This window comes from Pygoscelis adeliae, unplaced genomic scaffold, assembly GCF_000699105.1.
Source record: "Pygoscelis adeliae isolate BGI_AS28 unplaced genomic scaffold, ASM69910v1 Scaffold40, whole genome shotgun sequence".
Lineage (NCBI taxonomy): Eukaryota > Metazoa > Chordata > Aves > Sphenisciformes > Spheniscidae > Pygoscelis > Pygoscelis adeliae.
Window position 1 is genome coordinate 1,332,498 of NW_008823953.1, and position 22,463 is coordinate 1,354,960.

Sequence of the window (22,463 nt, forward strand, 5' to 3'; positions counted from 1 at the left end):
TTTGCACAAGCGTTTTCTCTGTGAGCCAAATACATCTCTGGTATAACTTCACTGAAGTCACTGGACTTACACCAGAGGTGGTTTTGGTCCTCTGTCCTGGGTAAATACAGTAGGAATAAATTGGTCACGCAGGCAGAGTGTCTGGCAATAAGTGCACCGAGTAGTCCTGGCAAACCAATAGTAAAGACCTAAAATAAAAATCCCGAACAGGTCTTTTATTTATCATAGGGCCTAAAAATCTACCGGGAGCTGCTGAATACTGCCCACTAACTGTACAAAGTATAGGTAGCATGCCTTCCAAATATCAAAATACCAGACGGAATGCCGTGAAAATAAATAACTTCTAATATAAACAAATGAGAACATATCAAACTGTTACCTCTTTAAACATAATGTAAATAAAAAAAATACCAGTCCTTCTACACAATAAATATTAAGAAACCATTGACATAGTTGAAATGTACTCATATAAATTAACAACTTTAATTACATTAGCCGAACAGACATTGGTTAAAGCACTGCATGTAGTATGCAAAATAATAATAACAATAATAATAATAATAATATCAACAACAAAACACAAAATGATAAAAACAAAATAGGCTTCATAATATCTTGGCTTTCATAATTTATATATATATGTATATACATATATATATAGTTGTGTGTGTATATATATACCATAGATATATATATAATATGTATATATACATACATATATATATCTTCAACCCATCGTCAATGTATTGTTTTTGAAAGTATTTAAATACAAAGAAACCCATTGAGAATTAACACAGATTCACTATATCTCAAAAAATAAATAGCTGTATAACCCAGAAGTGTTGTTTGTTTCTGCCCATGAAAATGTTGCTTATAGTTGTTCACAAAAGGTCAATTATGATTTTATTTACTCGTACTGAAAACCTTTTTACTCCACATGTCGTGCAGTGAGAGCAGATGGGGAGTAAAGCTTTTTTCAGTGTAAGGAAAGTGATTAGCATCTGATTCTTATACTGATGCACACTATTGACATGAGGTTTAACTGAAAGAACTTAATCATTTCCATCACATCTCTTCTACCTACACTCCAGAAGTAGATTTTGCTCACTTTATTGATGCTGACTGGTAACTTTCTAGGAAAGGAGACCCTCTGAAATCAACAGCATTGCTTACAGAGTAAGGCACTATTCCACGCGAGTAACTATAGTCCATAAAAATTTTCATTTTGCACATAGACTTTAAAGATGCCTGAACTTCTCTGCCTCAGAGATATTGCTGCTAGCCTCTACATGGCCTTGTGGTGTCACAGTTAAATGAACTTGATGGCTTAAATCTAACTAAATACAAAAAAAGCAGGTATATATAACGGAGTCCTATTTTGCAGTGATTTGGTAAGAGACTGTTTCTATTGAAGTCAATGACAAAACTCCCATTTCATTCAGTTCTACAGTTTTGAGCCTTAGATCAGTATTCTGCTGTGACATATGAGTGCAGAATAATTATAAGCATCTGTAAGCATTTCCTTTTGCTAAACCCCAAGAATACAAATACATTCAGCCCTCCCAAAGACACATCTTAACGTGCACTTCTGCCGGTTTCTTAGGCCTTGTATCCAGTGGGCATCTGACATGGAGAGGGGGAAAGACAACCAAATGTGGTCAACTGTGAAGCAAGAAGATCGTGGAGGTACTAAACAAATACATTTCTGTAATTAAATATATACTGAAAATACATTTTCAATATAAACAGGAAGTAGGTTATATGGAAAGGAATGTGTTAGTAGTTAAAAGACCCTTTTTTTTTTTTTTGGTATAGTCATACCTGAAAGAAGAAGTAATTTTTGAGACTGCATGCCCTTGAACAACTGTTTAAATATGGTAACAATTTCTAACGCTATTTTAAGTACATGCAGATTTAATTAAATCAAATTATCGGGGGTGGGGTGTTTTGTTGGAATCAGTCAGTCTTGATTAACATCCCGATTTCTTATTTTATTTTATCATATAGTTTTTCATTTCCCCCTACTTTAAATAACTCTGACCACAAATCAAAACCCCATGACTGAATCTAGAGATTGGAGGGAGAAACCTTTAAAATTTGTGACTAGTATACACACACAAATGAAAGCTAAAAAGCAGGGCTTAGGAACAGTTACTTCTTGATTTGAAAACCTTCTTCTGTTTTTGGTGTATCCATCAAGAAACATGCTCACCACATCTAAAATCCTATTTTCTTTCCTCACTTGGAAGTTGTCTCAGGCTAGTTTCATGTTGTCCAGGGCCAGTCCCCATCCACCACAAAAAAGCTGGTATCAAACTCAGCATCAGACTTCTTTTTAAAGGCTATTTCTGCTTTGGCCAGGAAAACCGTAAGCCTAAACTTACTCTGCTTGCAGCCAATGGGAGTTTTGCCATTGCTATTTATGGGAAGGTGCTGGGATTTCAGGTCTCCAGTGCTCTCTAGCTAATCACGCTTGAGAATAATTTTTACCGGCGTGAGCCATCTCACCTGCTTCCCTTGCCACAACGTTCAGAGATCACCCGTGATGCAAGCAGCTGGGTTTAAATAATTGAATTAAACCATGTTGGATATGGTGCCATTCATTCACAATCCTTTCTCTTCCTTCACACTGCTCACAGCAAAAGCAACCTGTGATTCACCCTGGCTTACCTTTACTCATGTAAATAGTTTTACTACTCTTGTAAGGAGACCAGTAGACGTCAAAGAGCCTGTTGACATGAGTAAGTGTTCTGGGACAATACGCATCCAATTTTAAGGCCAAGTCTAAAGCCCAGTGATATAAAAGGTTCTCTCTTCAACAACTGTCACAGACTGTGTCCCTGTTCCTGCTGTTCCAGAGCCTAGCTCTACTGCTAGAAAAATCAACAGTAATTCTGCCACTTGCTTCAAATGAAGCAGGGTCAGGAACTTGGTTTGTTTAAGTTATAAAGATAAATTAGTTGTGCATCTTTTTTTTTTTTTTTTTTAAATTTTCCTACTAGCATTTGGCATCCCTCCTTTTTCCCAGGAAGAAAACACAAAAAACCCCAACAAACTTCTGCAAATAATTTAAGTCAGAAAGCCTTGATATTTTACAGAATACTTTAGTGACAAATTTAGCGTTTACCCAATTGTTAGAATTTTTTTCAAATTTTTTTTGCAAATTGCAAACAAGTCTGTAAAAAAAATGCATTGTATAAAAAGTACATAAATGTATAACCCATTAGCTGTACTATGCAATCTAAATACTGTGGAATAAATTAGATAGAAAACTTAGCTATAAGCATGTATGTTGATATCTATTCAACGGAGGAAAGGGCTTTTTTTTTTCTTTTCTTTCTTTTTTTCCTTTTTTTTTTCTTTCTTTTTTCCTTTTTTTTTTTAAATCTCTATCGATACGTACAAATACGGACATGCGCCCATGCGCACATACATATGCACACACAGAGAACACCCACACACACATGCACAGACAAACAGTTTTGGCTGACAAAAAATGAAGGCCCTGATTACACTGTTTAAACATAGTTCTTGCCATGAAGGTGCTAACACGCTATCCCTAGCCAACGTGACTGGGCTAAATTGTGCTATTTTTTTTATTTTATTAATTTTTTTTTACAGACTGTGCTCTCAACAAGGTGGGGAGCCGCGTTAGTGCTTCTTTCCGTGAGAGGCGTTTTGAAGCCTGTCCTGTCAGAAGGCAGCTAACAGGGGCTTGGTCCTGCAAACCTGCGACAGTCTGAAGCTTCAGGCTCAGGGTTATCAAACTCAGTGTAAACAGGGCCTAAAGGTTTCTCCCATTCCCTCTTATCATCTCCCCCTACCCAAAGACAAATGTTGTAACTTTAACATTCTTTTAAATATGACAGCGATAGAATTTTTTTAAAAAAACTATCTACCTATGCCCTATGGGTTGGACCCTTCAGGTTAGGTGTTGACACTGAAGATTAGGTCTTACAGGTAAACGCACAAACCCATTAAGAGTTGTCACGCTAGAGGGTGGTGGTTGAGAAAGCCAGTCTTTCGCCGAAGACTGCATTTCAAACAGAAATCCTATCACAACTGCCATTTTCTGTATATTTGAAGGGGCGATGGTTGGCAGGGCCCAAAGCTGCTTGCAATTTTACATCAAGACTTTCTAAGTGTACACCAGCACTTTAGGTTTCTCTCACACAAAAACCATCTTGAACGTGTAGCCTCCCACTTGGTAGTGACAAACAAACAATCTTTTAACATACTGTGCTTTGCACACAAACATTCATTGTTTTAACATTAAAGTGAAGCCAGAAGTGCTTATACCTTGTGTATACATACATATATACATACAGAAATATATACATATATATATATATGTATATCCCTTGTATAAAGTTGTTTCCCAACAACGCACAGTTGCTGTGCATCAGGGACAAGTCTTAGTGTTGTAGATGCAAAGAGTACAATTACGCTTAGATGGACCTCGGGTCCGAGCACCTTGGATCCAAATCCCAGGGCTTTTCTGGGCTTACTTCAAATGGCAATTTTCTGTTGAGGGCACTATTTGAATTTAACTGGTTAACAGATATTCTAGCCTGAATGTAATCAACCCACTGACCCTTAATTCAAACCGTAACTTATTACAGGTGAACGGTACCAACCACAAACAGACTTTTTAGAGGCTCGCACAAATGTCTTTGGTGTATGTGTCTATTCATTTTAAGGTACAAAATAATAATAATAATTATTATAATAATAAAAATAGCTATTTTGTGTGCTGTAGCAGTTCTTGTATAGCTCACAATAAGTGCAGCTCTCAACCCCTCCCACACCCAACCACCCTCCCTTGCAAATATTTGTTAAATAAGGATTAGACAGGTCAGACACCATTGTAGTGCAAATAGTAAACGATTAAAAATTTTTTTTTACAAAATATAGAAATGTTTGGCTCCAGTAACTGGACAAACATGTTCCTTTCAAGTATCTCTCACTGAAGAATTTTTTTTTAAAACAAGTTACTTCCATTTAAAAAAGAGTCTTTCTGGTTTTTTTTCCTTTCTTTCGCAGGTAAACAGTTTCAAACCAACTAGGTTGCATAGTTCTAACATTGTAAGCACCTTTACAAAATGTAACTTTTATTCTTTCATTCGTTCTTTTTTTTATTCTGGTTTTTTCTTCATTTTTCTTTTTTCGTTTTTTCTTTTTTTTTTTTTTTTGTAAATGTAGTGCAGAAGATGAAGGTGTATACACCTGCACAATATTGTCCCTTTACCAATGTTAAGTATACGTATGTGTATAGTGTCTGTATGTATAGAGATATGTATATAAATACATAGCCATATATATATACACACAAACACTACACACCTACTCAGTTCCTCGGTAAATTTTGGGGGAAAGTGCCAGTGAATGTAGTGTTCATACACATGGCTTTTCAAGGAATTTCAATGACATTTTGGACTTAGTCCAAATTTCTGCAGGTTAGATGAGCTGCTACCACGGCTTGAACTGATGGGTAACTAAGGGAGGGAACATAACTCCCCTAGTAATAACTAATGTTTAATATACTATGTAATAAGATAAGGAGCATACTGAAAGGAAGGGGAAATCCCCAACCCATACCGCCATTCAGACGTATCTCATTCAAGCCCGGGTTCGTGAAGCTTTCTTTCTTTTTATAGCTGAAGTCTTTTCTGATCCTCCATAAGTCTTTTTTTTTTTTTTTTTTGCTCTTTTCTCGCTCTTTTTTGTTTTTGCTTTTATTTCCGATGATTCATTCAAAAAAGGTTATACCATGTCCGGTCTTTCCTCTTCTTGGGCTTTTGATACATTTTCTTCTCAACTTAAAGAGAAGGGTCTTACGCACACATGCGTCTATGAACAGCCACACTCCTCCACAATCATATTCTGTATGTCTTTCTTAATGATGTTCTGGCCATCGTCATAGTAGAGCATGGACATGGGCCGCAGCTTGGTGGGCACGCAACATGACTTGAGGTTGGCAAAGGGGCTATGGCCCCGCATGCGGTAATGGTTGATGACAGTGGAGTGGAAAGATAACGATGAACCAGATGTGCCTGCTATATGGCTGGGGCACTCTCCTTCGCAGTAGTTGGCGTGATAACCTGTAGGTGCAATGATCCAGTCACTCCATCCTATGTCCTTGAAGCTGACAAAGAACTGCTTCTTGCAGCAGATGTTGACTTTGCCATCACACTCCAGGCCTCGTCTCCGCCGCCTGTGCTGGCGATCTTCTGAGTGCCGAGCAAGCATCATCAGGAAGGGCCGATGTGATTGCTCCTTCTCTTCTTCTCCTGTGAATTCTCCGGCGTCCTTTTCTTTCCCTTCCCCATCATCTTCCTTTTTCTTCTTCTTGCCCAGTAGCACCAGGCTGGCTCCAGTCTCTTGGCAGAGGTCACAGGCAATCCGCACATCCAAAGAGCTCTTGCCTTGGTCCAGGAGTCTCTGGACGCTGCTGGAGACAGGGAAGATGTGCCAAGTGCTCTTACGGGTGTCCACTGCCTTTTCCGAAATCAAAGTCTCACTCCTTTCACCTTTCAGCCCCCCATCCTCCATATCTTCTGCTCCTTCAGAGTTGCCTTTTGGCTGCCGCTGCTGTTGAAACAGGCGGATGGTGACTTTTGTCCTGCTCCGGTTGGCCTTGGAGACCTTCAGGAAGAGCCACACTTCAGCATGTTCCACCACCGATAATTCACTGCCTTCCTTGGAAATCTCAAAGTGCAACATTTTCTTGGCTGTGCCTGATTTGGTAAATGGAAATAGACAGGAAGAACTTGTTAGTATGTCTGCTTGCATTCTGTTAAAGAGAATTCTGTTACTGTCGCCACAGGCGTGAAGTTCCCTAGGTTTCCTACGTGGCTCTTTAAATTTTTACGATTCTTCTGTTCTAACCTTCCTTCACCTCATCCCCTCCTCAGTTTGTCTTTTGTGAAAATTCTCTCTTTAGAAAAGTATTTCTTTGCCTGTTGTTTTCCAGTATCATATTTTAACAAAAACATTTTTTTATAGTAATGATATAGTCATTTATGCAAAGCATCTCATGGCAAATAAGCATCAGTAGCTGCTAAGAGTTCATTTGCCTAAGCTGTCTTTGTGATCACTGTTAGCTGAAAGGCAAAAATCCTTTTGTGACGACAGTCTGCGACTATATGTACCATACGCATAGAAATCTGCGCCTAATAGCTAAAGTTAGGGAGTGAGTTCCAGCCCTGCCAATTCTTCGGCAATACTTTGGAAATTATGTGGGAATGAGGTCTGCCCTTTCTCCCTCAGTAAAATGCCATTCTTCATATGCATCTTAAAATGAGTTGTAAACATCAATTGTTTCAAAAACAAAGAAATACTAAAATATGAGCCTCAGCTTTGAGAGGTTTGCAGAGTTATATTGTAAAGAATTGCAGAATTGCAGCAGGCAGACTCTTCATCCTGTGAGATGTTAGCTGTAGATCCTGTTCTTAATTTAACACACTGTACTCGCTGTGATTATAGTAATGGTGAATACACGGAGAAATGAGTTAAAGAACTGTATAATTATGAGGACGGTTCTCTGGCATAATTGTATCAACTTGCTGAGATGTCATGATGATGATTATGATGGTGAGGGGGTGTTTCTCTGATACAGAGCTCATATCCCTGGCAGAAGTTGGAATGAATAATGAGGGCTGTTTAATGATTTGATCACTAGAGCATGAAAAAGTTAAGAGAGAATGAATTAGCCGGGGGGTGGTGGTGGTATTATTTTTTTAAGAGAGGTACTTTTCTATTTTCTTGACAAAAGAAAAAGCCGTGTTGGCATCTTTTGTTCTTGCTCAGCATGGAGGCCAGGAGGGACTGGGGTCACAGATTTGAAATGCACAGATATCTGACCTTAGTGAGACAGAAACACTATTCATAATTATCAATTTGTCATTGATATTATTCTTGAGCTACCCGCGGTTGTTGACCCGATTCTCTGTGCAGTGGTTCTGCTTGTCAGGGAACCAGAACTTTGCACCCTAAAAAGGGCAAGTGGTGATCAAAACTGAAGTGGCTGGACGCATACAGGAAAAATCGCTCTCACGGCAGCAAGGCTCTCCTCCTTGCTTCCCATTGCCACTGAACTCCACTAGTCCGGGCTCCCTGACCATCTCCCTGCTCCCCCGTTCTCAGGTGAGACAGAAGTGGGGCAAAATCACAAGAGACATCTATCCCGTATTCACTTGCAAATTCAAGAGTTCCTGGTTTCTAAAGTCTGTAGGCAGGCTGTGCTGCCCTTTGAGCTACCTGTTGCTTTCCTTCTCTGTGAAGTCCTGACACCGACACATTCAGCTTTCCCTGGTGGCATTCCCAGGTCAAAGAGACAGACGTTTCTGAATTACAGTGGCTAAAGGGCACAGCTTTTTGTTTTCGTTTTCCCTCTAAGTGAGAGTGTGAAACTGTAGACTTTAACTGTCACTGAGATAGGGAAACACATGGTTTGCGTTAACTGCTTCTCACAGATTTTGCTGATGCCAGTCTCCGAAGTGAGTTACATTAATTTCTCAGGGAGCTACATGAACCAGTGGGACTGTGCCTTAAAAAATGAAGTGGCTTATAGAAAAGACAGAGCAAGCTGACCAGTACTGTGAGGCATAGTGGAGTTAGTGCTTTTCTATTATTTTTTAAATAAGATTCATTCAATAATGACTGAAAGTTCATTAGTCAGCTCTTACCAGCTAACAGTATTTTTTTTCCATTCTGGAAATGAAACTATGGCAAAGCTGCCAGCTGTGTTGGAGCAGAGGGCCGGTAGGCATTAATCCTGCTCCTGCCCAGGCTTCAGAGCATGAGATGTACAATGACATTCCTCCAGTCCAGAGGAAGTCTGGTCCAAGAGGCTGGTTGCCTTGTGTGTAGGGTTGTTATAAAGAGTGTTCTCTACAAGAATGGATACTTCTAAGGCCTGCAAGGACCATCCATCCAGCCTGTGGCTTCGTTCCCCCTGACTGTCTCTTCCAAAGCAAGCTTCTAACTTTGTCTTATCCCTTTCCTTGGCACAATCCCGATAAACCCTTTCTGAGGGGGACCTGGGCTTCAGGGGGACCTGAAGGCGGGTGACCTGCCAGGAGTGGGTTGCTGCCTCCAAGACTCTCCATCCAACCCCTTCTGCTTGCTGTCCCTACCCAAGGAAACCTTGGGGGGAAAAAAGTTGGTTTAGACCAAGCTGCAGAAATTGTTCTGGCACCAGCAGCCTCTTCCCAGCTGCTCTCTTTCCCCAGAGCTCACAGACTGGTGTTGGGAAGAGGCATATATTGCTGGGAAGTGCAAAACTTATTCTGTGTTCCTGAGGTACCAAGCTGGGCACGGACAGCAGTTCTGGCGCTAGGAGGGATCCTGTGCGTGAGCGGATCGGCTGTGCTGGACACGAACGTGTCATGTGCTCTGAACAAAGCAGCCAGGGTGTGCAGACCTGGCTCCACAGGTGAAGAAGCAGTATGACCCATCTGATCAGAAAAGCCAGACAGCCCTATGTTACAGAATAACCTAATGCTGTTAAGTGCTAATGCATATTTCACATTTTGTTATATCCATCCTAGTGGGAGTTGAAAATAGTTACGAAGTAATATATCTCCAACAGTAAATATTCATATTACCTTATGCACTGGCCAGAAGTGTAGCAATGCAGCCAGTCTTTTTGACAGATATTACATGAAAGAAACAGGACCTCAAGAACTCTCTTATTTTTTTTATATGTTCCTGTATGTGTGAAAGTTGAATTCTTCCTCATTACTAAAAATATTAGAATAGTAAGGTGAAAGTACCCAAGTACTTGCTTTTCTCTGCACTTGAAGAAAGTGAGCTTGAGCAAGGTAGCATAAGACATGTCCTTACACAGGGATAACAGCCTCCCTGTAGGTTGTTAGCTACAATAACAGCCTCTCTGGATGTGGTTAGCTACATTTTCACACACGAACGGTTGAATCAGATTCTAAAGAAAAAAGATGCAGGAAGCTTATATGAGCCTAATATTTCTGGATGAAACAAAATCCCGAGTCCACAAACCTGCATAGCTAATAAAAGGCTTTATAGCAGTTAAAAAAAAAACAACAAACTTTCCCTTTCACAGATCTTTTTAGAAGGAGACTGGGAATGGTGCAAAGTTGGGGATAAAAAGCATGCTTTCACATTGGGAAAAAACAAAGCTTTTCTGAATTCTCTCCACATTCACAACTAGTTTGTTACAATCACACAGCACAAATGGTATGAATCCTTCAGTCTTTACGAGGTCACTATGCTCAGACAAGCTCATTCTGAAATCAGAGTTTGGCCTGTGCTAAAACTGAATTGAGATCTCTGGATCTGGCTTATTATGATTACACATTTACTTTATAACAGGATCTTTATTTCCAAAAGGTTCGGTGCTACAATAAAATAAATTCTTCAAGTGTTCTGAGGCAAAAAATAGCTGTATTTCATTGTCTCCAAATATTGCTTAGGGATTTAGCAGTCTTTCCTTTTTGGTCTGAGTTAATGACCAGGTTCAAAGCTTTGGAAATACATACTGTTCATCTAACTGAAAGTAAAAAGGGGACCTTCCTGAAAGTTGGGGATGGTATCACTTCCATAATTACACTTTTTTATCCTCTTGTCCTGCCTTTTCATCTGCCACAGCTGATTTGCAAGGGTCTTTTTCCATTTCTAATCATCCTGCTCCTCCTGCCTGACTCCTGTGGAAAGACCCACAGCCCAACAGTGGTAATGCCTTCATCGCTTCCATGCTCATATAAACGGCGATGTCAACAGCCTGGATTGTTATCATAGCAGAAAGCAGCTGAAAAAGGAGACGAGGGATTACTTTGGGCCCCCTTTGATTGCTTTTCCTCGTCTCCCCTTCCCAAAGCCTTGGAGAGGCTACCTCTCTGCTTTACTGCTGAGCAAAGTCCCTTGCAGGAAGAGGGCTGTGACGCCAAGGGAGCAGTCTAGCAGCGCGAGTGACACTGGCAAATGCTGTGAGAAATGGTTAAAAATACAAGCCCTAAGAAGTAGTGCATATATGGTAAAAGGTTTAATGGAAGGAGTTACTGAATGGAAAGAAAGTGTAGCATCAGTATATATAGCATGAGAGTTTGCTCGTATCTGTTTTTCTCTTCAGCGGTGCTCGCTCACCTTTTTAGGAGAGAAACCTGAACATACAAGCAGAGGAGCGCCTGCACAGGTACCCTCCTCTCCACCTCTGGAAGGGCTGTTCAGGGCTCACGCGTGGGACGCTGCGCTCGGTACCTGCTCCCAAGCGACACTTGGTGCGGGGGCACGGCGCAGGAGACTGCGGAGGGATTGGCAGAGCCCTTGCAGGCCCAGGCGCGGGGGGACTGGCAGGGGCAGCCCTGCGTGGGGTGCTGGGCTCACGGCAGGAGCCCGCGGCTCCAGCGCGCTCTTCCTCCGAGGCTAAGGATCCTTCCTTCAGTATCGCTGGCTTTAACTATGCAGTCGAAGCTCATTTATTTGCAATTTGCAGTGGGATTCAGGATCGAGTCCTGTTAGTTCAAGCTATATACGTGCACTAGGTAGGGTCTAAGCTATACAATTAAGAGGATCTTTTTTTGAGTAAAATGCTAAGATACTTAAACTGACTTTTTTTTTTTTAAACCATATGCTGTTAAATGATTAAGGCTGTTTTTTCATAATTAAAGTGATTATCCTTTCTGACATTATAATGTGACTTATTCTTCATTTCTCTCAATACACAGTATTTAAATTTTCCTTTGAAAAATGCTCACTGTGTAAGAAGCTGCTGTTACTTTAAATTTCCATGCTTCACCGCTGCTTAATTTTGAACCGTTTTTACGTTATACTGTAAGTGAACTGTTTTTCCATACAAAGCAAGCTTTTTTTTCCTTTTTTAGTTGCTAACTTTACTACTGCCTATGTTTAGATTTGGGGGAATTTGTACTGCGTGCCAATCTGTAATTACATTCAAAAGCATCCTTCTCTTTACTTCTTATTTCCGTTCCCCAGGAGACAGAAAAAAAATAGGTTACTAGAAAGGTTCCTCTAAAGAGAGTGAAGAGAAGAGCATGGTTATTGAGAGATAATTGCTCAAAATGTTTACTAATGAGTGACCACTAGAGTTAGATGAATTGTTCGCAGCGTAGAATTTATTCAGTGAATTTAGCACTGTTACCGTCTGGCAATTATCTCCTAGGCAGACTGATTATTACAAATGTGTTATTACCGCGATTAGACAGTGGCCGTTTCTGTGAATGCACTTCAGCCTATCGATCACTGGCAAACGATTTTTTCTAACTATTTATCACCCCTCGTATGTGACTGGTCATCCAGGTTGCGTACTTTCGTTCCTGCTCCCTGACTGCCTGGCTGTTGCCTTTAACAAAGGGAGGAGCAATTATGACACAAATAACAAACACCTTATCTTTATGTTCACATACCCTTTGCTGCCAGCAAAAGGAGATTTTTGTTGTAAGAAAAACTAAACCAAAAAAGAAAACCAGGAAAAAGAACTATTCCCCAAGCATTCATGGGGGGAAAAGCAGCAGCAACCTTATTTAAATACCTTTTCTTGAAATGTTAACCCAAAGGGGCATTGACAAGGTCATTCAGAATGTGAAATAATTCAGTTCTGGTGAACCTTGACTCTCCTCTGCTATTTTGTCAGGAGGGAAGCACTTTACATCCACAGCCTAGAGTTCTTTCCAAATTGGAAGCCCTTCCCCCACACGGCTTTAAATATTTAGAAACAAAAAAGGTGTTTGTTTCGTTGAAGTTTTTTGTTACTTGATTTTTGCATTTACATCTAAAATAGCTCAAGCAAAGTTTAGGGTTACTTGCACCGATAACATATTTCAAGGTAAAAAAAATACCAAGTCATTGTCTTTCATAAAGGAGAGAGTAATTTTTTTTGTACATAATGTAATAATAATGTACATTTTTAATAATTTGTTGTAAATTCTAAAATTAAGTGGATCAGAAGCTGCCAGTCTGTTTTCATTAAAATGTTTAATTTCTATGCACTAAGGCCCAGATCCCAAGCCCACCGAAATGAATAGCAAAACTTCCAATTGCTTCCAGTAGACTAAGCTTCAATTCTAAATCAATCTTGCAAAGCTCTGTTGCATTGAATGAGATTGCCTTTTCAGACCCATATAGACATATCTAGGTAGAAGAACTCCTCAGCATGAATCATTTACACGTATGCAGTATAGATACATCCTGCACACAGGAGAGCACATGAATGCACATACTTGTCTGCAGGAACCTATTCGTGTTACGACGGTGCAGGTACAGCTACATGGGTATATAAGCGTGTCTGCCTTGGCGTACCCGTACATATGGACATACGTGCGCTTACACACACGTACAGGCAAATGCATAGTCTGATATTCCCAACTGCATTTGCCCACGAAACTGTATGCATGACTACACACAGAGATGGATACCTACAGTACTTTCTCTCTCTCTCTCTCAGGTATCTTTTTCTTAACTGGTTCCCACCTTCTCAGATGCGTCTGTGCTTTCTCAAGTTGTTCTCAAACCAACTGGCCTCCCTGAATTCTCACATTTTGTTACAATGAAACAGATTAATACAGAATGGCTTTCTTCTTCTGGAAGTAACTTGCTTTCATTTGCTAAACTTGAAATCTTTACTATGGTATGCCAAAGGCAAAAAAAAAAAATCAAGGGGAAATAGGCTTGTTTTCTAAAAGCCAAGGAGACTGCATTAAAAAAAGATGTGAGAAAATCAGCTCAGATGATGATTCACGGTCACATTTCTCAGTATGTTGTAAAAAATAATAGTGATAATTTCTGATCTCTCTAGATTTCCAGAACTTCTAGCATCCATCAGTTTATCTTTTTCCCCGTTGCCTGTTTCCTTCCTGCATTATTTTACTTACAGTCTTCCACTCCAGTGAATCTCTGCCTTTTAAATAAACTAGAAGAGAGAAACAAGAGCTCCACTCAGAGAAGCTACAGATAAGCATAAAGATCTCTGGGATTCAGGATCCAATTAGGTAAAATAGGAGCTTGCAGGAAGGGTGCCTTGCGTGGAGCAAAAAGCCTTTGGAGTGTGCCCTCTCGTGGCCGTTCTTTATTCAGCACGGATATCTGTACCATTAAATACATTTGCTTTCAAAAGAAAATTGATGAAGTGATTTAAAGAGGCATAAGCGAGCCATCCTTTTTTTCCTCCTGAACTGCCAGCCTGGATGTATAGGAGTAGGTATCTTCCCAGGAAAAGGCGTGAGTGTGTACACACGTGTGTCTGCACATGAAAGTAGGCATCACATGATCAAGTCAGTTCACCTCGAATTCAGTGTGAAGTGATACAGCAAGGTAGAAGCGGTCTAAATAGCTGTCAGACTTCTCATTTTTTTCCTGACAGTGCTCCTAACAATAAGCTTTTGGATTTCAGTATTTCCATCCAGTAATTCCTGTCACCTTCTCGGGGGCTGGTATTAGCAACCCATTTCATTGGTAGTTTAGTTGCCAGGATCAAATTCACTTGGCAAAATCCCAGGTCTGCCTAATAAGCTATCTACTTAAAATAATGAAAGAGTTAGTAGCCAACCATATTTTATGAGCATTGGGTATCTCAGTTATAGAACCTGTTGGATTTGCTTGTCGCAAAATTATATGACCCCTCTCCCCAAAAGACTACTTTTAAGACCTTGAAGTAACCCACAGAGCTCTGGCACAGTTACCCTCCTAGCAGGACTAATCGAGGTTAGTAATCTTAGTTTGATATGCAAGTAGAAAATCATTTTCATGTTTTACTTGTAAGAGTGCCAAAGGACAGTAGGGTGCATTTGTAAACTTTTGCCCAATACTCGCGGTCATTAGTTTTGCAAAGATCTGCCCGGATTTGTTAGCTGTGAAAACTACCTGCCAACTATTTTGCTGATTTCCTGGACATAACTACACCTGTGCTTCAGACACGTTCACTGCATTTAGTTTCCCCTCTAATTGTCTGAAGCCTGTGCTCGTTTGAATTTTGGTCTATTTTAGAAAATAGCAGTCTCAAGCCAGAGTCACGTGCGCAGGGCACTGTTTGTTCATTCACTCCCTTTCGTTTTATGTCTGAGGATACGGCTGATGAAAGATGGAAATACTACTTTTTTATGAAGGCAAGTAGTAAACGTGGCTTCTGAAAGGTAGGGGGAATGGCTGGTTTATGTCAAGTCATACCCAAAGGAACAAAAAGCCTAAAGTCTTACTTCTCTTTCTATAGACCTTTATTTGATACAACGTGAGATGTTTCCATTCATTTTCATTGATTTCCTATTGCCCTCTTTAAAGACAGAGCGAGTTTCACATTAAAAGCAGGAAGAACATTAACCTGACTGTGAGAGGAACATGTTTATTCTCCTGCTTGGTGTTTTAAACTTATCCATACTCTTCCCAGTTCCCACAGAGTGAAAAGTGGGGACTGTCCATGTGGCTATATTCTATTCCTGTCTTTTAACTCATACTTCCTATATGACATGTCACTTGCCTTCTTTTTGCCTCACTTTCCTCAACAGGAAGAATAATACCACTTTAATATTTCACACACAATACTCCTGGTGCGTGAGCAGATGAGATCCCAGGTGGAGTTTACTTAAGTTGTTGCAGCACTGGCACCTGTAAAGTGTGGTAGATCCTCTGATGTTAGCAAGACACCCAATACGAATGGCTATAGATGAAAAATATGTTTTAGCAGTCTGAAGTTACTCCACAGAGTGGAGTTATAATTTCCATCATAAGCCCAAACCCCAGAGCTTGGTTTCTAGGTTGCTAATTGCTCCTCCCTCCTCCCAAATCAAAGCCTAGCAGGTATGGGAAAAAGGGCTGGAGCAGCCCTCCTGCCTTGGCTTCCAGGATGGGCTTAGCATGAAGGTGGAGAACAGCAGCAGGAAAGAAAAGGCACGGGAACACAGCGGATGCCCCCATCCTTCAGCTGTGCAGCTCCATAGCGTAAGTCTTCTTAAATTAATTTGGCTAGCAGTGGTAGGACAACGCTCTGTAAATCAAACTAAGTGACGTGTTAGCGTTGGGTAGTTTGTGGCGGGGGGGATCGGTGGCTGGACTATTGGCCAGCGTGTGGGCAATGGCACGATTTTCGCTGCTCACGTGACCCTGAGAGCCAATGGCTTCAGGAGCCGCCGTTGGAGGGTGTCGTATTGAGTAGGCATATATCAAATTCCAAATTCCTTTGTGTCAGAGCTCAGGAGAGACAATAATGTGTTTACAAATGATTGGGACTCACACAGTGAAAAGAAACCACTGCTGATGCCATATGTGTTTCACTGTGCTCAGAGCAAGCTGCTGAAAACCAGGTGGGGAATCCGACTCATAGATAGCTTAGAGATTTCCGTGCTTTTAAAAACTCATTTCTAAACTAACGTTGAGCCACCCCTGCTTCTAATGACCACTGGCATTGACACCTTCTGCCTGCTTTCTGAAGTGGAGGGGACGGAAAAACAGAAAAGCCTGAGCTTTCATACTGAAAGAACTGATAATGTGTATATTGACAAGGACTCCAAAGGCAAGGGCTCCTTGTACAGTTGGAAATCAAAAAAAAATGTCTGCTCTTAAAAGCATGCACACTTCTTGTGCATGGCTTCCCTGCAAACAGAACATCTGAGTCAACAGGTTTTCAGGACTGGAAACTCTGAGTGTTGTCTTAATTGTTTATACTGCTGCAGCAAACTTTTAAACAAAAATGCTTGGAGTTCCTTTGCATACTTTGCCTACCATATGCTGTACCAAACAAAACAATGACATTCTTTTAAAACCGTCTTGGCAACAGGAAAAATGCTTTGGCTAGACAGCATCATAAAAAGTTGCTGTTAGTTAGATGATAGAGTTATTGCAAGATACTGCTATTGATGCATGTAGAAACATACTCACATACACTAACAGATAAATATGCACATACATATACATTGAATTAAAACGGGTTCTGGTCCTACTCATGTAGGAACAAGACAGTAAAGTACAACTTTAGAGCTGTTTCCTACAGGCAGCTGATGTGAGTCTTAAGCTGTTACATAGTAAATATCTATATTCTGAGCTCTTACTGTATAAGAGTTAGGGAAAACACAACTGTGAAAGAGTTCAAAATACACCCTACCAAGGTTGCATTTTTTTGGCAGGAGAGTTTGAGTAGCAGAATCTTTTTTTCCAGTATGCAGAAGTCTGCATTACAAATTGGATCAGCTACAGCAACTTGTCCGGTTCTATTGAAGTCATCTGACAATCCCTGCAACTCTTTATTGCCGAAGATGCTGTGTTAAATTAAAAAAAAAAAAAAAAAAAGCAGCCCTCTCACTTCTAAAAGTTAAAGCTGCTTCATCTGATTTTATAACTTCCACTATAATTTTTACATGAAAGGGTTGTTTCTCAAGTAGTTTGCAGCTCACTTTCTGTCTTGATAAACTCCCCAAAAGGCTTCAGCCCTTTTTCTTTCACCATCAGCTCTGCAATCCAGTACTTTACTGCAAGTACTCTGGCTTCACAGGCACAGTTTGGAGGACCCCGCTGCAGCCTGACTTTTTGCTCAAGATTGGTTAGAAAGCTTCCTCCCTGTGTGGCTGTCTGTGCTTAGCAAGTGTAATCTGTAGCCAAGACTAAGTCAGAAAAATCAAATTCCTTCAGAGACCCGTCCCCCCCATCCCATTCCTCCTTCTCCCTTCCCCCAAGTCTCATCCTACAACCTTGCAGAAAACATTATTGCTGAGGAGAAGAAAAGAAGTTAATTGCAGTTCTGGCACAAAGGATATTTTACAGTTTTGTTTTTCAAGCACTCACCTGATTCCGCAAAAGTGATGATTTCTGAGGTTTGCTCCACAACTTCATTCATTTCGGCTCTTCTTCCAACGTCATCCTCTATTTCCACATAACCATCCTCTCCCACCTTTCCCACATGGAGTTTTTTGATGGCATTTAAAAGTGCTGCCTTGGGCACCGGCTGGGTGATATTAGGTCTGTCCCTCAAGTGCAACATGTTCAGTATGTGCTTCTTTACTGCTTCCACCATCTCAGGCTGTGAGCTGGGCACATCCTTTGAGAGCGTGGCGAGGGCACATGATGGACAGTCAGTGACTGAACTGTGCCCCTCGGATCCTGGGGTTGGGGAACTCCTCACTATAATCCAGCAAAGCACCAACAAAAATCCTCTCTTCCAAAGCAAAGGCATCCTGGCAGCAAAAGTTGTTGTGATTCCCTTTTTAAAAGGCCCTGCTTTTCCTCCCCCTTCACGCACAGTTTTTTTGGGGCTGGTTTGGTTTGTTTGTTTGTTTGTTTGGTTTTCCTTCTCTTCAGCAAATTCTCTGGAACAAGAACCAAAAGTTTTCTGTGAAGTTTTGTTTGCAGGTTCCCTCTCTGAATGCAATAAGTGCTGTAGATGTTTGTGGCTGTCAGGGAGAAGAGTTCTGACTCTGTCTCAGAGTAGGAGAGAGACACAGAGAGAGGGGGAGAGAGAGAGAGGACGGATTGGCCTAAAGTGAGTGAGTGAATGAGAGAGGGAGGGAGTTTTGTCTGTGAGTAAAGGCTATGATTAGGAAGGGGGAGGAACAGGCAGGCTGGCTTCCTTATGCTCATTGCTCCCCTAACACACACCTCTCTTCAAATATCACTACTCGTGGTTTCTGCCCTCCCCCCTTTCTAAAATATCTTTTCATTCCTGTAAATTTACTCTTTTTTTTCTTTTTTTTTCCTCTCTGTTTGACCCTTCTGGCTCCCCCCTGGCTGTCACCCCCCCCTCCTTTTTTTCCCCCCCTTTCTTTCTTTTTTGTTTTGTTTTGTTTTGTTTGTTTTATTCCTTCAACAGTATCACTGGCTTAACTAAACAGAGGAAACATGAATGAATGAAAAGAGTGAAACCTTTTATTAACGAGCACCTTGCTCTTGGTCCTGCCTGGTATTGTTAGGGATAGCAGGAGATGTTAAATAGCTTGTGAATGAGATGGGGATGAGGGCAGCGGCTCCGAATATTTTGGGCAGAACATTATCCTGCCTTGAGTAGAAGAGAAAAGACCTTTTCTGCTCACTTCTAAATGCTGGACGTTATCAACACTGGCAAGAGATCTGACGGGAGCAAAACAACGCTGTTGTTTGGAGGGCTATATAATACACGATACACTCTCCAGCTGCAATACACGGTCAGGCACTGAAAGCCTAAGCAGGAGTTGGTACGGCACGTACCTGTGACATGCTAAGGTAGCGGCCTCGCACCAGAAATATCCCTACTACTATGCTAGTCTGTGCCTAGAAGTTCTCAGGCAGATATATTTAGGTTTGGGGTTAATCAAGTAATGTCTGAAAAATGCTTTGAAGGTGAAAAGTGTTACATGTCATCTGGCCAAATCGTACTCGCTCCTGACTCAGGCAAATCCCTCATCGATGCCAATAATAATTCTGTCTGAGTGAAGGCTGAGTAAGATCTTCTACATTTGGCCCATTGTTATTAGAAGGCACTTTTTGTTTCATTCATTTAAACCACACAGAGCAATGATAATATTAGAATAAGGCATCGGGAACGAAAAGCGATCTAAAACACTGCTGGGAGACGGAGTTTCAACCAGTGTTGGTAGACCCTTGCCGTTTTATGCCCGTGAGGGTTTTGTTCTGCAGTGAAAAGGCATTCCCTGTGTCACTGCCATGGCTTCATGTTGCCTTTACGTTCTGTAGCCTCTCCGTTCTGTTCCTTACCTAGCAAGGGTGAAGTTAGCAAACTCCCTCACATTTGAACTTGGTAAGGGAAAATGAAAAAACTACAGTTGATAGACTTTAACTTTCGAGGTTCTTCCCCTCCAGACTTTAACTTGTATGGATTTTCTTAGAACAGCTTCTGCTTTCTTAGTATTTACCCTCTTTCTTTTCCTTCCTTTCAGTCTCTCTGTCACACACCTCTGTCTTCTCAGGTGTGCTTACCTCCTACCCAGCAAATATTCTACTTGCACTATATTACTGTCAACCATTGTCTTTTAGTGGAAAGGAGTAATTTATAAATATAAGCATTGTAAGGTCTCTGGTTTCCGTGAGATGACTACGGGCACATGGGCTGAGAGACAGGCAAGGAATTATAGTTAGAGTAAATGAAACATACAGAAGTAATTGAACAATCAACCAAAGTTTTACAAATGTTATATATTGCAAGTCCTTTTCAATTAAGCTCTTTTATAAGTCTTTCACTGTTATAAGGCATCCACAGTACACCCTCATCTGTGTTTTACTGACCTCAGTTGCTATACTGTTATATACTGTTACACTTACGGGTCTGTCAGCATTATAAACCCTGCAGCCATTCTTATAAACACATCTTTGTAACACAAACCTCGCTATAATACATCTAAATTTCTTGGATCTTGTGAACAGCCCAAAGTCTGTTGTAATTATATGAAGTCTGAAAGTCAGCTTGAAATAGAACTAAAAGTTTAATTGGACGAAAAAATAATTTCAGATTAAAATATGCATTCATGATTAGAGGTACCAACAGATGACATAATTAAAGGGGTTATTTATAGTTCTAATATAGCACCTATCCCAACAGTGTCTGATGAAAAGTAAGGGATAGGCATAAATCAATATAAAATACAGATAAGTATATTTGGGTTCTTGCTGTGGGGTATACGTTGCTTGCCATATATAACAGGTACACTTATCACAGACAATCTCTATTACATATAGGTATAGCATATTTTACTTGCATGCCATGATGATGACAGATTTAACATTAAAGCATAACTTTCTAAAAACCACTGTTTTCTAAAAGCGAGTCTGCTGATACCGCTGATACATAGTCCATTTGTACTTACATGCATACATATACATATGCACAAAAATACACAGTGTTTGAATAAATACAGAAATGGTGGTTCAGACTCACTCTATAAAATTACCTGAGCTGCAAAGCTCTGTATATGCATTCATTCAATATAGCCCTAACAGTATGCAACAGCATGCACAGGAATTGAAAGTTTCAGTTTTAAAAGAAAAAAGCTGATTTAAAGTTTTACCTCTCTAGTCCTGACTCTCAGGAGGAGACTGCTGTATTGTGCATTAAGAACTGCTGAAGTTCCTCTTTGTGGTATTTATAATGCGAAGCTTTATACTGTACTTCTCATGTGTACACTCACATATAATGTCTGTCAAAAGTAAGTGGGCCGGATCACTGTGCTGGATTGGTTAATCCTGTTACATCAGCAATTGACTGTTTTTCCTGTATGAGACATGCTTCTGGTAATTATCTAATGGAAACTCCTAATTGTCTAGCATGACAAAATATCGTGGATTCAACTTGTAGTGGTGATCTCTGTATCCATTTAAAGAATAGAACTTAAAATCAGACTGAAAGCAAACATTATGAGTCAGGAAGACACACTCCAACTTGTTTTATTGCATAGCTAGATATAGATATTATTAGATGTAGATATCACTGATTTAGTTCAAATACAGTATTTGCCAGATACTTAATTACTAGTTTGCAAATTGTTTTCTTCTTCTTTCATACTTAAGGATAGAACAGACAATCTATTTGCAAATTTGGATTCTTTTCAACTTCAGGAAAATGCATTTGATTAAGAATCTTTTTGCTGTGGATGAATTTTTTTAATTCAATCTTTGTATAAATATGTCCTTCTGTTAACTTAGGGATCCCTTTAACGCTCTTAAAAAATGAATCATATTGCTCTTGTCCAAGTCTCCTGGCTTCTTGACGTGCAGATTGCATCACACTATTAAAAACTGTTTAGACATCTAAAAATAAGTTACAGTGAATGACAGGTCACATTTTTTGCAAGTGTGGAATAAAATAAAATGCAATTTTCATTTCAGTTTACATTAGTGAAAATCAGAAATAACTGTATGCCAATTAGGCAGTACAAAAGTAATATATATAAGGTCAAAAGTAAATCCAAAATCCATCTCCTTTCTTAAACACACATAATAGCTGGCTTTATGTGGTACCGTTTATGACAAATGGCATGATCATGCAGTCTTTACTCATTCAAAACACCCACTGATTACCAGAAAATCCCCATCCTTCAGATTTTTTTTTTGGCCTGAATCGTACTTATAATTGTATTTTTATGTCCTGTTGGTAATGTAAGTTTAATCTGTCTTGGAATATGGCTGATCTGGATCAGGGAAGAAAGATTTAAAATTTTAAACTTGCAGTGATACCAGGGAGCCCTTACAGCAGCATTGATTCCAACTGGTCTGTGTGCTGTATTCACACAACAGCTTTGGTAGAATGAGCAAAAAATCAGGAGTTAATGGAAAACATATGACCAGATAGGTTGTTTTGTTTCCCAGGTTTAATATGCATATAATAAGTTTTCAGGCTGTAACATGCTGTGGATTGAAGCCTCTTGAAACAGGTTTCAGTAGCTTTCCTGCAATCTGACATTGGTGGTTCCAGTTGTTACAGAGAACAGCTCCCCCCCAACCCCCCCCCCCCCCCCCCCCCCTTTTTTTTATTCCTTCCGGGACAGTGAGAGACATGGTTGAAG

General features: G+C 40.2%; 1 protein-coding gene across 1 annotated transcript; it reads right to left on the reverse strand.

Moving 5' to 3' along the window:
• Positions 1-5,684: 5,684 nt before the first annotated feature.
• INHBA (inhibin, beta A) lies at positions 5,685-21,011 on the reverse strand. The gene is made up of 3 exons (XM_009321497.1): positions 20,970-21,011; positions 17,761-18,281; positions 5,685-6,737 (listed from the first exon to the last, which is right to left on the reverse strand). Exons 2-3 carry the CDS (start codon positions 18,146-18,148, stop codon positions 5,851-5,853), a joined length of 1,275 nt encoding a protein of 424 aa, XP_009319772.1. The 5' UTR covers positions 18,149-18,281; positions 20,970-21,011; the 3' UTR covers positions 5,685-5,850.
• Positions 21,012-22,463: the final 1,452 nt, after the last annotated feature.